The sequence below is a fragment of the Paramormyrops kingsleyae genome, chromosome 24 (genome assembly GCF_048594095.1).
Source record: "Paramormyrops kingsleyae isolate MSU_618 chromosome 24, PKINGS_0.4, whole genome shotgun sequence".
NCBI classification, from domain to species: domain Eukaryota; kingdom Metazoa; phylum Chordata; class Actinopteri; order Osteoglossiformes; family Mormyridae; genus Paramormyrops; species Paramormyrops kingsleyae.
In genome coordinates, this window is record NC_132820.1 from 9719567 (window position 1) to 9732199 (window position 12633).

The 12633-nt window shown below is 45.0% G+C and overlaps 1 protein-coding gene across 2 annotated transcripts in view; it reads left to right on the forward strand.

Moving 5' to 3' along the window:
- Positions 1–12633, forward strand: part of LOC111860787 (rho GTPase-activating protein 7) — a 40003-nt gene that overhangs the window by 18242 nt on the left and 9128 nt on the right. The window contains exons 1-5 of one of the 2 annotated variants that reach the window (XM_023844794.2): positions 7602–7790; positions 10713–10784; positions 10887–10968; positions 11098–11161; positions 11277–12616. In XM_023844794.2, coding sequence (XP_023700562.2) covers positions 7778–7790; positions 10713–10784; positions 10887–10968; positions 11098–11161; positions 11277–12616 — 1571 coding nt within the window. In that variant the 5' untranslated portion in view covers positions 7602–7777. Of the gene's footprint in view, positions 1–7601; positions 7791–10712; positions 10785–10886; positions 10969–11097; positions 11162–11276; positions 12617–12633 lie in introns of those variants that run through there. The other variant, XM_023844792.2, reaches the window with a different exon arrangement.

Genomic DNA, 12633 nt, shown 5'->3' on the forward strand with positions numbered 1-12633 from the left:
ATCATGTGACATTCCCAGCCAATTAGGAGGAGATCACATGAAGAATATTTGTATATGGAATACAAAATGTCAGCCGTGTCTGAGCGTTGCTGTGATGGGCGACCCGGCAGAATGGCCAGCAGTGGAAGTTAATGCACTTCTGCAGCGTTTGGATCAAGGGCCATTGTTTGCGCAGGACTTGCGGCTTGAGGCATTACGAGGACACGCATGAATTATTCCGATTATTACGATGCTTCGTAAAGCCAATCTGTGAAGACGGCGGTACCCCCGTCAACACCAGCGTCAATAGATAGACAGATCGACAAGAACTCCATCTCGCTCCATCTTATCGGCTCACGAACACGGGCGTCCGCAACCGTCTAGGAGAAAGACTCCAATCTCATTATTTACAGACGGCCAATCAGAAGACATCTGCTGTGTGCCGTTAGATGGACGTGATATTAAGCATGAGATGGCATGTCTTTTTTCAAGCGGCGCGTCCCTGGCGACACGCGTCTCCTCCCCGGTGACGAATGGGCCCCGCCGACGGTGACATTTGCCGGCGGAACCAACGAAAGCCCAGACTGTCGGATCAAAACAATTTGGGGGAGTCCTGCCGAAAACCCTTTGTTTGCCCATCTCCTGTTTATACCCTCATCCTTTAATGCCGTGATCTTTAGTAGGTAATGATTTTCGATATTTTTTAAAAACGTATGACATTTTCATCAAAAGTGCCTCACCTTACTGACTAGCAGGGAACCCTTGGGGAGACGAGAGAAAGCTATTGGCTTCCTGTCCTGTAGGTCTCTTTATCATCTGGCACCAAAAGCGGAACTAGAACCCTTTTATCAACATCCCCGAAACATTTGGGAAGGCCGTAAAATGACATACAAATCCTTTACATCCTTAAAGTTGTATGATCATTTCCTTCATGCGGGTTACATTTGTACAGACAGGCGGGAACACCGGCCCTTTAAATAACATGGTGACTGCAGCCCAGAAATCCCAAACGATCTTTTCAGGCCTGCTAGTAACTAGCTATGGAGCAAAGAGTGACACCCCCTCGCCCAGCACCGGAGGGCTTGCCTGCATCATAAGCAGCTGAGGACCTGGGGGGGGGGGGGCTCCATGAAGTGCCCGTCCAGAATTTCCTCGCCAACTTGCCCACACCAGAGGCTGTCCCCCATGGCAGCAGCCAAGAGCCAGAGGCAAAGTGTCTTTGATTTGGCTGCTTTTAAAGGGCGAGGGGAGTAGAAATCTGGGTGGGATGAGCGTGACGAGGGGGGAGAGGGGAGTGTGACGCTGGAACTCCTCCACCAGGACACAAGTCGAAAATCGAATATCAGCTTAACATATTAATAACCTCTGCACAACTAGACACACTGACTGGCCCGCACACCTAACTGACTTTAAATTAGGCCATACATCTGCATATTAATACCAGGCTAAACGTGTAATAATCATTGCCGAAAATAACATGTACAAGAATATATATAAGAACATTACTACTCTGAAGAATCTATTGGGAATTAAAGAATTAACATTTAGTCTTTAAGCCTGTCTGAAGATATCCAAGTCAGTACAGTGGTGATAGGTTATTAGCTGTAGATGGCACTGTGAAACTAGTGGGAAAGATTTTAATATTAAAACCTTGTATTAAAGTGGTGTTTAATTTGATTAACTTTTTCAATAGGATCTTTTGTACCTGGGAGTAAGAAATAAAAACTTGCTAGATGGTGCAAAAATCCTGTGTAATATCCATCCATCATTCCTCTCATCTTTTCTGCCCCGTACTGCTTCATTTTTTCCCCCCACTTCATTACTAAACAGGAAAGGATTCCGAATGTGTGCTGAAAATATGATGAAGCCAATCAGACAGGGTGTGGAATTTCCTACTGGGACATGTTGTCCATAAAAGGTCATTTTGCAGACTGTGCAGTTGGTGAGAACTTCCCCTAGACGTGGCAATTAATGAGTTACGCTGTCTCCTCGGAAGGCATCCAAACAGACAAGTAATCAAACTCCCAGATGATGAATGATGATACCATCCTACGTGATTCTGTGAGACTTGACGAGTCTTACACATTTCCTCAGAGGTTTCGCCGTAAGTAGTTTCGGTGAAGTTACACTGCCAGTGAAAAATCTGGACACACCTACTGAAAAATCATTTGTTTTTCAACAATAATGGCCCTCAGCACGTCTTGAGGTTATGTAAGTACTGTATTATCTTGTGAACAAAGAAAGAGATGGAGTTCTGCGGCAGATGACCTTGACCCCCCCCCCCCCCCCCCAACCTAAAACCTATAGAGCTGGTTTGGGGTGAGTTGGCTTAAAAAGTAAGAACAAAGTAGACAAGTTGTACCCAGAACTTGTGGAAATTCCTTCAGGACTGTTACATCTGGAAGCAGTTTCAAAGAATGCCAAGAGTCCGCAATGCCATCATCGAAGCAAATGCGGGCTGTTTTGAAGAGTCTAAAATTTTGAAATGTTGAACACTTCGCTTAGTCGTTACAGTATTTGATATGTATTACTTCACTGCATCAGAGCCTTTTACAATAAAGTAAATAACCGAGCTAAAATGGAGACAAATGAATAAAATGCAGGTGTGTCCCGACTTTTGACTGGTACTATATATGAAAAACAATACTGTTCTAACACTGCATTTTCATTACATTAGATAACCAGAACACCAATAACTTATACGATGAACACTACATTTGATTAGTTTTGTTTGAGGTGTATTATAGCAAGCTTAATCATATTTCATTCTATTTATTTGAGTTATTGAGGAGTAGATTTGTTGTACTTCTGGCTTCTTAAAGTTTCTATGTTAAGAAGTACTTCATAAAACTTGGATTTGGATTCTTATTAACTTAAAGCACTGTTGTTACAAGATATATGATGATATTTCTGTTGGGGTTGGGCTTTTCTGGTATACCTAATAAGGTTCTCATTGAACTTCTTCATATGATGGCTGCCATGAATCCTGGGAGGAAATGTAGCTTGAGATTGGAAAGTCATTCAGCAGCATGGGATGATGGCTCTGTGGGCGTGGCCTCATCGGGGGGGGGGGGGGGGCTCCAGGCTTCTACTACATTCTGTCACATTCACAGAGCTGCACGCACACACCATAGTTGGAGCCAAACCTGACTTCACCTGTCCTTCTCCACCACACCAAGGTTACTCATGTCTTATGTACCCTTTCAAACAAAACACAGGAAGCTGACTGCCAGTCGCCACTAATCCGTCGACTCCCAGTTTATTCAAAATGCTCACATTTTATTCAGCTCATCAAAATGTAAACAGTCTCATTCCCAACAGGAGTTCATATCTACGATGAGAAAATCTGCCGTTGTGATGTAATTATTGTAAAAGCGTTGCAATTATTACATCACAGGTCTTTGTACATAAACTAAATATGCTTATAATATGCTTAGCTGTTGGCTAATTTCAATAATTCTGTTATGGAAAGATGTCCGTCAACATCAGAGGGACAGTATCGCTTCGCACTGCTTCCGTTCGGCCTCAACACGGGGCCCCATTCCTATTGGCTCCCGCTGTTCTGGCTGATGCAGGTCTATTGGCTGGCAGTGGGGAGAGGGACACAGATGCTGCAAGGTTCATTGAAAAACAAATGAAGGGGTTCCACCAAGCACTCCCCCTGGGCCTGGCAACAAAGCAAACTGCAGTCCGAGGCATCATGCCCAGCAGACAACACACATTTAACCAGCCAGGTATGCATAGCAAGCATTCATGGCTGCATCATAAACATCTCCCCAGCACCTGCATGCACGTGTGACAGAGGGAAAGCACATCACTGTCAGTGTCTGGTGTAACTGTGTTATAAACATATTAATTTTCTATAATCATTGATTGCATTCATACCATGGTAATGTGCATTGTACAGTTGTAATTTACTGCACCGCACTGGCAGTGAGGTATTTTGTATGTAAGCAGTGTTATACCTGGGATTTTTGTCAGGATACAGAAAAATAGGAGATATAGGAGGTTGCCTTCATCCCTGGCTGTTTCATACATGTAAAGCAAAAGTGCTCAGCTGGTTGGTTGAAACAAAATGCTGGTCTGGATTTTTACTTTCCTGACTTGAACTATCCACCTCTGCTTTACATGAATGAACCTCTGATCCAAAGCTTATTTGTTTGCGTTTGTCTCTCATCGCTAAGTTCACTGCAGTTTATCAGACTGAAAATAATATCAATGAGACATTTTATTCATGGAGCAAATAAAATATATGTTTATCAGTGCTTATATTATGACTTGTATAGCTGAGTCTGTGTAAGAGTAGATAAATCTGCATCCCATTGCTTGCAGCTAGCAAATAAAAGCAGTGTTTGCGAATAAATATTTCTTGTATCTACAGGAGAAATGATATTTATCAGTTAGCCACATACTATAATTCAATTGATAGTGACTTGTCTACCTGCCAATTTTCAACTCACACACACGGCACACTCAATATATCATTCTTCACAATACTCTTATACACTTTAACTGGCTATTGGCAGTTGAAAGGTCACTCTGCTTCACCTTTAGAGTCTAGCGCATCCTCAGTCAACAAGAATAAATACAATCGGTTATGAGCATTAAAAACATTGACTTCGTTGTTCGAAATAAACAATGAGGTTGAGACGAGATAGTTGGTGGAATTCTGAGGTAAACATCCGTAAAGGGCAGCTGATTGGTGTGATCTCCGTGCTGACATTTCCTTTAGATTAGTGGCAGCATCCTGTCAGAATGTCATGCCACTCGTATCAGGGACCATTTCCCATCCAGTAGGAGGCGCTGTGACCCCTAGGCAATGTGCACTTACAGTATAACACCTTTCTCACAGTCTTGTTGCAGAAAGTATCAGGCTTGGAATTAGCATTTCAATAGTTATCTGAACTGAGAGAAATGCTTTGGTCAAACCATGTTGGCACGTGAGTGTATGATTTGTCATTAGCTCTGGAATTCCTATAACATGTCATTTATTTTTTCCTATACGTGGACAGGCTATTGAGGATTCTCCACTGCAATTAGCAATTAGACACAATTAAGATACAAATGTCTAGAAATATCTCGAAGGTCATCTCCTTCACTTGATACTGCATGGACCCAATTTGAAGAGGGTGATGTTGAGGGGCTCGAACCCCAAATTTCGCTGCACGGTGTACTGGTTGAATTGGGGCGGGCCTGTTTCGCAATGGAATTCCTGGGTGCCGGTTTCCCACAGATTCTGGAATTGGACCCCCACGTACACAAAGCACAATGCATTTCACGTTGCATATTTCAAATGCCCCAGGGGAGAGAGTGTAAGTGTGTGTGTGTGTGTGTGTGTGTGTGTGTGTGTGTATGGGAGGTTGAAGCCAATTCAAAAACAATTCCCTCATGTACATTCTTCTCTAGAATTCCCTCCATACAGTAAGGCAAATGCCTCAAATGGGGAATGATCTGTACTCGTCAGCTTGTTTAGGAGTTCGGGATTGTTGGCTCGCAGTCCGTCAAGCATGCACAGGGGTATACGCGCAGTTCTGGGATCAGATAACTTCCCATACAATCGGAAATGCCAGTCTTTAGAATAAGGGCTAGGCTGGTGAGTGATTGCACTGTCATACGGACACAAAAACACGCAGGAATTGGTAAACATCCAGCATTACCTCCCTGGAAGGAGCTTCTCTTTATCCCAGAGTCTTTCACACTAGAATCAAAGCGGGAGCCTGTAGCATTCAAGAAAGCTAATTGGGGTTGACGTCTATGGGTGTGATGTACACTACAAACACATTGCATTTACATTTAGCTACTTTGCAGACGCCATTTTGCTAAGTGACTTTCCATTTACACAGCTAGCTATTCTCCTTGAGCAGCTCTGGTTAAACACAAACACTTAGATTTCGTTTCTTAAATAGGGTGATCCATGTCACGGAGGATATACAAAGTCCGAAAACCTGTAAAGGCTCCTGTACTTGGCTAAAAAGTTCAGTTGTTCTTGTGCTTTGACTGGTTCGTTTCCTTGATTGAAAGACTCAACTGGCTATTTCACTTTAACGTCAGTCACATATGCCTGGTTACAGGAGACTGGCTAATCAACACACAGCAAGAACTCAGTGCTTAAGTGAAATCTAGGTCGTTTTAATTGAAAAAGAAGTTTACAAATCCTGTCATAGCTCAAAGTGTCCTCCCTGACATGGATGATCTGGTCACCCTATTCTTAACGGAATTCTTATAACAAAAACAACATTCAAAGGGTTGCATAAAACCAGTGGGAACAGCTCTGGAATCTGGCTAATTTGGAGAAAGAGATGTAAATAGCCCAGCAAACTGCTGTGTTCAGTCAGAGGGCAAGACGCCTGCGAGCCCGTGGGACGTGTCGTTCCGTTGCACTGCTGATGTCTGATCTCCAGGCTAGCTTTGCTCCTATTCCCCGGGCGCCTCAGTCCTCTTGAAGTGCCGCACAGTTAGCTGACAAATCCTGACGTGCCGAAACGCAGCCGAATAACAGGAACGCACGCTAAAGCGGCCTGTAATCACCCTAGAGGCCTCAGCGCAGTTCGTGAAAAATTTAACGGAGCTCCTGAGGTAAACACTGGCAGCTTGGGAGTCATCCTTTCTGATACAGTACAACTAGCCCATCTATCTATACATCCTGCCATAAATCACTTGAGGTCTATTCTCTATTATAAGAAATGGCAGAAGATTTGAAGCATGCTCAATTTTACATTTGTTTTATACCTATCAGGTCATATTACGCTCTTTAGAGATTTAAGCTTGGTTTTTGACTTTAAAGTGAACTTTAATAAAGCACTTCCAGCACATTTCAGTAAACCAGTAACTTGTGAGTGACAGTTTTTTAGCAAGGAGACCGCTCACTGTCTGTAAACATTATACAATTCATTTTTTCATACTTTTATGCATTTGTGTAGTGTGCATTAGTGACAGTTTAATCTTACATGAAGCAGAAAAGTAACTTTTTCGACAGGAGGAAAGCATAATGTGTAACCTTAAAAGATTATATAATCTTCTTAATCCCTTTTTTATATAACATAAAAGTAAATAGAAAGCAACCAGAGTTCTGGTTTGTCTTGTTCTGCTGCCATTTTCTACCTCATGACTTCATGAAGGAGGCGGACCAATCAGAACCAAGATATGAATCCCGCCATTGTAAGAAAACAAAGACAGGTAGGCTTGTGTATGTGTGGCAGACATCAAATCGACATGATTAAATGAGTGGAATGCTCGCTTTTTCTTTCCGTGTGGCACAGTTATTCCTGTCATTAAGTCTGAGTCACACCAAAGAGTTATGCCTGGATAGCATCCAGGCCTGTGTATCTGCAGACTGGATGTGTGAGGTCACTCTACTACCAAGAGGGCAGCATTGTGGGACGTACCATAAATTTCAACACTAGGGGTTTCCCCTCTCAGCGTTTTTACTCTAAGCTGTGCGTTTTTTGAGAAAAAGTTTACGGTCATTATAGGGAGATTTCTCAAAATAGCATACCCAAGTTTGCCAACATGGACGCTTGTTAGTTTTCAGGATAGGGGGGATTTCAAGAAACACCCCCCCTCCCTGTGAAGACAGGTTACAGGTGGTATGGTCCAGTACAGGGAGAAGGGGATGTTTCTGCATTGACTTCATTTAGATGCCAAATATGCTTAAGAAGACAAGTTTGGTGCTTTATTTTGAAAATAGACTTGATTTTTTTGGATACTATTTCCAATTTTTTAATTAATTAAAATCATTTTGATTTATTTTCTATGAAGTGCATGGTCTTGAGTGCTCTTGAGACGTAACTCCAATATAATGATTATAACAAGTAAGTAACAGGATTTTGTTGCTGTAGAATTTCAATCTACCTTTAGCATCAAAGCTGATTAAGTGCATTGGGTTTAATTAATATGCCAAACATTTCTAATAAAAATCTAAGATATTTTATTATAAAGTCGTTCATAACAAAAAAAAAAAGTTAACTTAAATGATTGATGATAATATAACAACGAAAGAAAATGAGGGTTTGAAATTATTAAGATGTTCAGTATAAGTTTGGGAACTTGAAAGAAACTTGTGTTCCTTCTAGAGGACATGAAACTACAATTTTTATTATTATTTATTTACTTTTATTAATAATAAAAGTGTTTATTATTATTATGTATTATTCACTGGATTATGTCTTGTGTTGAACATTAAATAGAGTTAGCCATGAAATCATAACTGTCTTAAAGTATGAGCTGGAATGTAAATTGTATTTGATGTATATTACTGCAGATGCTGTAATCCAATGGACAAACAAACACTTTAATGAGTTTGAAGATATTAGTGTTCCGCATAACAGCACGGATGTCTGTTCCACTGAGATTTACATACGGTAGCTTTAAAGACCTGACAGCGTGCTGATATGTGGCAAGATGGTACCCGATATCGTGGCTTCGGAGCACCTGAAAAGCTCAGAGTCAGTAGCGGCCAAAAATCTGCTGTCTTCATGTATGTCTGTCTTAATAGTGCGAACAAGTTGAAATGGGATTTACAGGCATATGAGCACTTGGAGGATGACTTAATCTGGCTTAGCTAGGTGCACCGTATGGCTGAACCTTGGCAGACGTTATAGCTGAGCATGATTTCAGGGTGCATGCAGCAGCTAAGGCTGAGGGGAGGTCGTTAGCAACCGCGGCTAAGAGCCCAGCATGCCAGTATTTGTGTATGTGATTTCAGGCCGCACGCTCATGCCAACTCTGGCTGGGGAAGAAATGAAACAGTTCCCCCAGGCTGGGCTCATTCCATATGGGATGTCGGATACCGACTGGGTGTAGCAGCATGGTTGGAAGGGGTCCCCGCAAGCTGTGTGGGTACACCCCCCCCCCCGACAACCCCCCCATTTTTCCCTCATGAGCAGCTGTGTCAGTCTCCAAGATGCAGTTTGAGGTTTAATGATGCAATTTGGCAGTGGCAGACCCTGCCGCTTAGGCTCACCATGATATACCACGAGATAATGTACCCCCACGTGTTTCACTGCAATGGGGGCCCTAATCAAAACTAAGCAGGAGAAGATGCAGACCGCCGTTTATTTCCTCTGGCCTTATTTCAGCCAAATTCAGTTCACGAGTCTGTGTTTGGCGTCATTTATAATAAATTCAGGTAGTCCGTGGAAGAGGTCATGTGGTCTGCCCACAGCCAATGATGGTCACATAATCAATGTGTCCCTCTTCATTCAGACCAATATTGGTAATCGTTGTATTAGTATGTTTTATTGAAAATACTTTCACGGCTAGATGCAACCTCAAAACTCGAAACTACACCTCCTTTCATAATCCGCGAGATGACATGCTCGCGTTAACAGCACAAAAGATTTTTGGGGGGTGGGGGGGCAGATCTGCCTGTAACCATTTCGCCGGCTCATTCTCCATGATTTCAAGGCGACCAATCCTGTAGTGAGTCTGTCACGCCTGCGCGTCTGCACACTGGCCCCCAGGGGCTAGCAAAACGGGCGCACACGGCTCACGCCGCACGTAGCACCCCTGGTCGAGCCACGCTCAGGGGGTCCGCCTCTCTCCCACATCCTCCATTCACTAAGGAGGGGCTGCGATAAACATGCCGCAGATCTGCTATCTCCCCGCCGGAGCCAAAGGCACGACTTCCTCTGGGGCGGCCTGGGGTGTTTTTAAAAGGAAGTGCCCTTCCCTGGCCGGCCAATCAAAATCCATGGCCCACAGATACACATCATTCTTACATAAGAACAGCAATCTGCTCCCAGCGATAAGAGCTTAATACCCCATTAGAGTAGTAACTACATTAATGTCCCATTTTTCAATGGTGCGCTACTCTCAAACTCGTACTCTGTTGATGTCTCACCCAAGCCACCTCCCATACTTGTGTAAACATACAGAAGCCCATCATTCACATCAAGGCCCAGGCACCCTCCCTAAAGAGAAGAACTGCAAAAGTAACGCACGAAGCCCACTCCGTGTTGTCCGAAAGCTCGTACAGTGAATAAGAGACGTGCTTGATTTCTTAGCTGCTGCAGCCCAGATGTTTAACGGGGAAATAGAAAAGCCACGCGGTGGACCAAAATGGCGTGCTTAGCGAAAGGGCGAGCGCATTCACATCTAATGGGACTTCAGCATGTGTCCTCCCCCTGCGTGAGTGCTCTGTGATGTGATGACTTGACGGGTACAAAAATAACCCTGTTTACATTTCTTAACCATCTGTTTCTGTGTTGCCGAGGCCCAGCTGACTTGCTCTGACCCCTGTCTGTCTATGGGAAAAGCTGAACTGGCCAGGCCTGGCGTTCTGTGGATCACCCGCCAATCCAAAAAAAAACAGAAAGCCCACCATCTGCCTTATGCAGTTTATTTAATCGGAATATTGCAAAGGGATAACTGGAACTGAGAAAAGCTGCGCTATAGATGAGCAGAGTCTTAGCTTCATACCTGGCCAGGGTTTGGCCGTTCGACTCCAGCCCTGAATCCATGTGTGGAGTTTGCATGTTCTCCAGTCCATCTCATACTCCCACCTTATGCGTCATAAGATTTGTTCCACAGCAAACCTGCCCTGGATAAGTGGCTATGATGGATGAAATATAGTAACATTGATTAAACATTGATGCTCATACCTCTCAACTGCTATACTGATGAGGTGTTGCAGATATGCAAAGCAAAATGCATCTACGCCATTTTATTCTGTATAAACTCTTACCACAGAAACATTTCCCAAGCCTGTTCTGTGTTTGCCATTTTGTTTACAGAGATTGAAGCGAAGGAGGCCTGTGATTGGCTCAGGGCAGCTGGTTTCCCCCAGTACGTGCAGCTGTTCAAAGGTAAATATTCATATCTACAACGAATCAATAAACTAAGTTCACTCTGAGAATCAGAGGCAAACAGTTGTTTGCTGCAAACTAACCTGCAGCGTTTTCTGTCAGATTGCAGATTCCCTATTGACACGGTCTGGGTGAAGAGCGACCATGAGTTCCTCGATGAGGACGCGATTGATTCTCTGTGCAGGTAAGGGGTCCCATCGGCAGCTGTTCCGCTAATTTACCTCTCATTCTTTCATGTAATCAAAAGACAGGAGCTGTTGCTGCAAGAAGGCTTATGGCCTAATTATTTGTTGTGCCATGCTAATACTTCCAGGAGGCTCGCCACTTTGAACAAGTGTGTTGAAATGAAGCTGGAGGTGAAGCGATCGAGGAGGAGGGTGAGTTAACCCAGAGGGTATGGCGCTAGAGAGAGTGCCGAAGAAGCAGTGTTGGGCTGTCAGGTTTTCTGGTCGTTTAGTTGAAATGAACAGTTGATATCTACTGCTGGCCTAGAGTGAAGACTCGGAAGAAGAGGAACCATGTGCCATTAGCAATAAGTGGTCGTTCGAGAGACAGAATGAGCACTGGTATCGCCAGGAAGGCCTGGACTTCCTGCCAGCCCCTCGTAGAACTTCAAAAGAGGCCCGGAATGAGGATCACAGCGAGAAGCAGGAGGCCTGCTCCGTGGACAGCTCCTGCAGCTCAGACAGTGATAGCCATGGACCGGGCCTGCCTGCCAATAAGCTGGGAGTGAGCCGGAGCACCTCCCACGATTCTTCCCATGGGTCGTCTCCGCACAAGCTCACGTCACTGGAGAGCTCATTCAGCGGGCCGCCATCGCCGAGTGAAACGTCCAGCTTCATCGGCGAGGAGTGCTTCCGAGATAAGCCTCCCCGAAACCGTGGGAAGAGCCTTCTGAGGAGGATGGAGAAGCTCAAGATCGGGGGTAACACCCTCAGAACCAAGTCCCGCCACAGACCCCGGCTGACGATTGGCGGACCAGTGCCACTGGAAGGCTTCAACGAGGAGAAGCTCAGGCAGCTCCGCTGCGTGGACATCGCCACGCTCCAAGACAAACCAGAGAGCCAGCTGTCCTCCACAGCAACATCCAGCAGTGGCAGCAGCAGCAGTAGCCCATCTGAGAGCAACAGCACAATCAGTACCCCCAGCCCTGTCACCCGGATCCGTGGCCACCGTCGACGGGACGGACCCCCGAAACACGATTGCACCTGTGACCAGGGCATCACCCGAGAACAAGAGCAGAGGAATGAGAAAAACCAGCAAGGGGACCCGGTGTTCCGGATCTCCCAGGAACACAAGCCAGGCACCTTCCCCATGCCCATCAACCATGGTGCCGATAATACCTCCGTCAACTGGAGGACAGGTAGCTTCCACGGATACCGGGGCAGGCCGTGCCACAGCAACTCATCCGGTGAGCAGCCCTGCAGCCCACTGGCTGCACCTGACCACCGTGCCAGCGTCTACGACAATGTCCCGGGCGAGTCCGAGCACACTCACGGTACAGAGGAGGAGGATGATGAGGAGGAGGAGACAGAGGATGACGACGTCTTCTCTGCACTAGACAATGTTATGGAGCGCATCAACGGCCTCCAGCAGCTGGTGTCCACGTGGGCCGAGAAGCTTTCAGATGAGGGCGACCTGGACTCAGCTAATGACTCTGCATCTCCCTGCCCGTCCTCTCCAACAGACATACACCTGGAAATTAAGAAACATGGGCCAGTAGATCCCATAGAGTCAGAGGAAAATGCAGAGAACTTTGACAAAGAGACAGATGACTTGGAATCTGCGTACGCTGATTACTCAAGTGAGCAGACATCCCTCCAGCACAAAAGGTAAATGTGCTATGGTA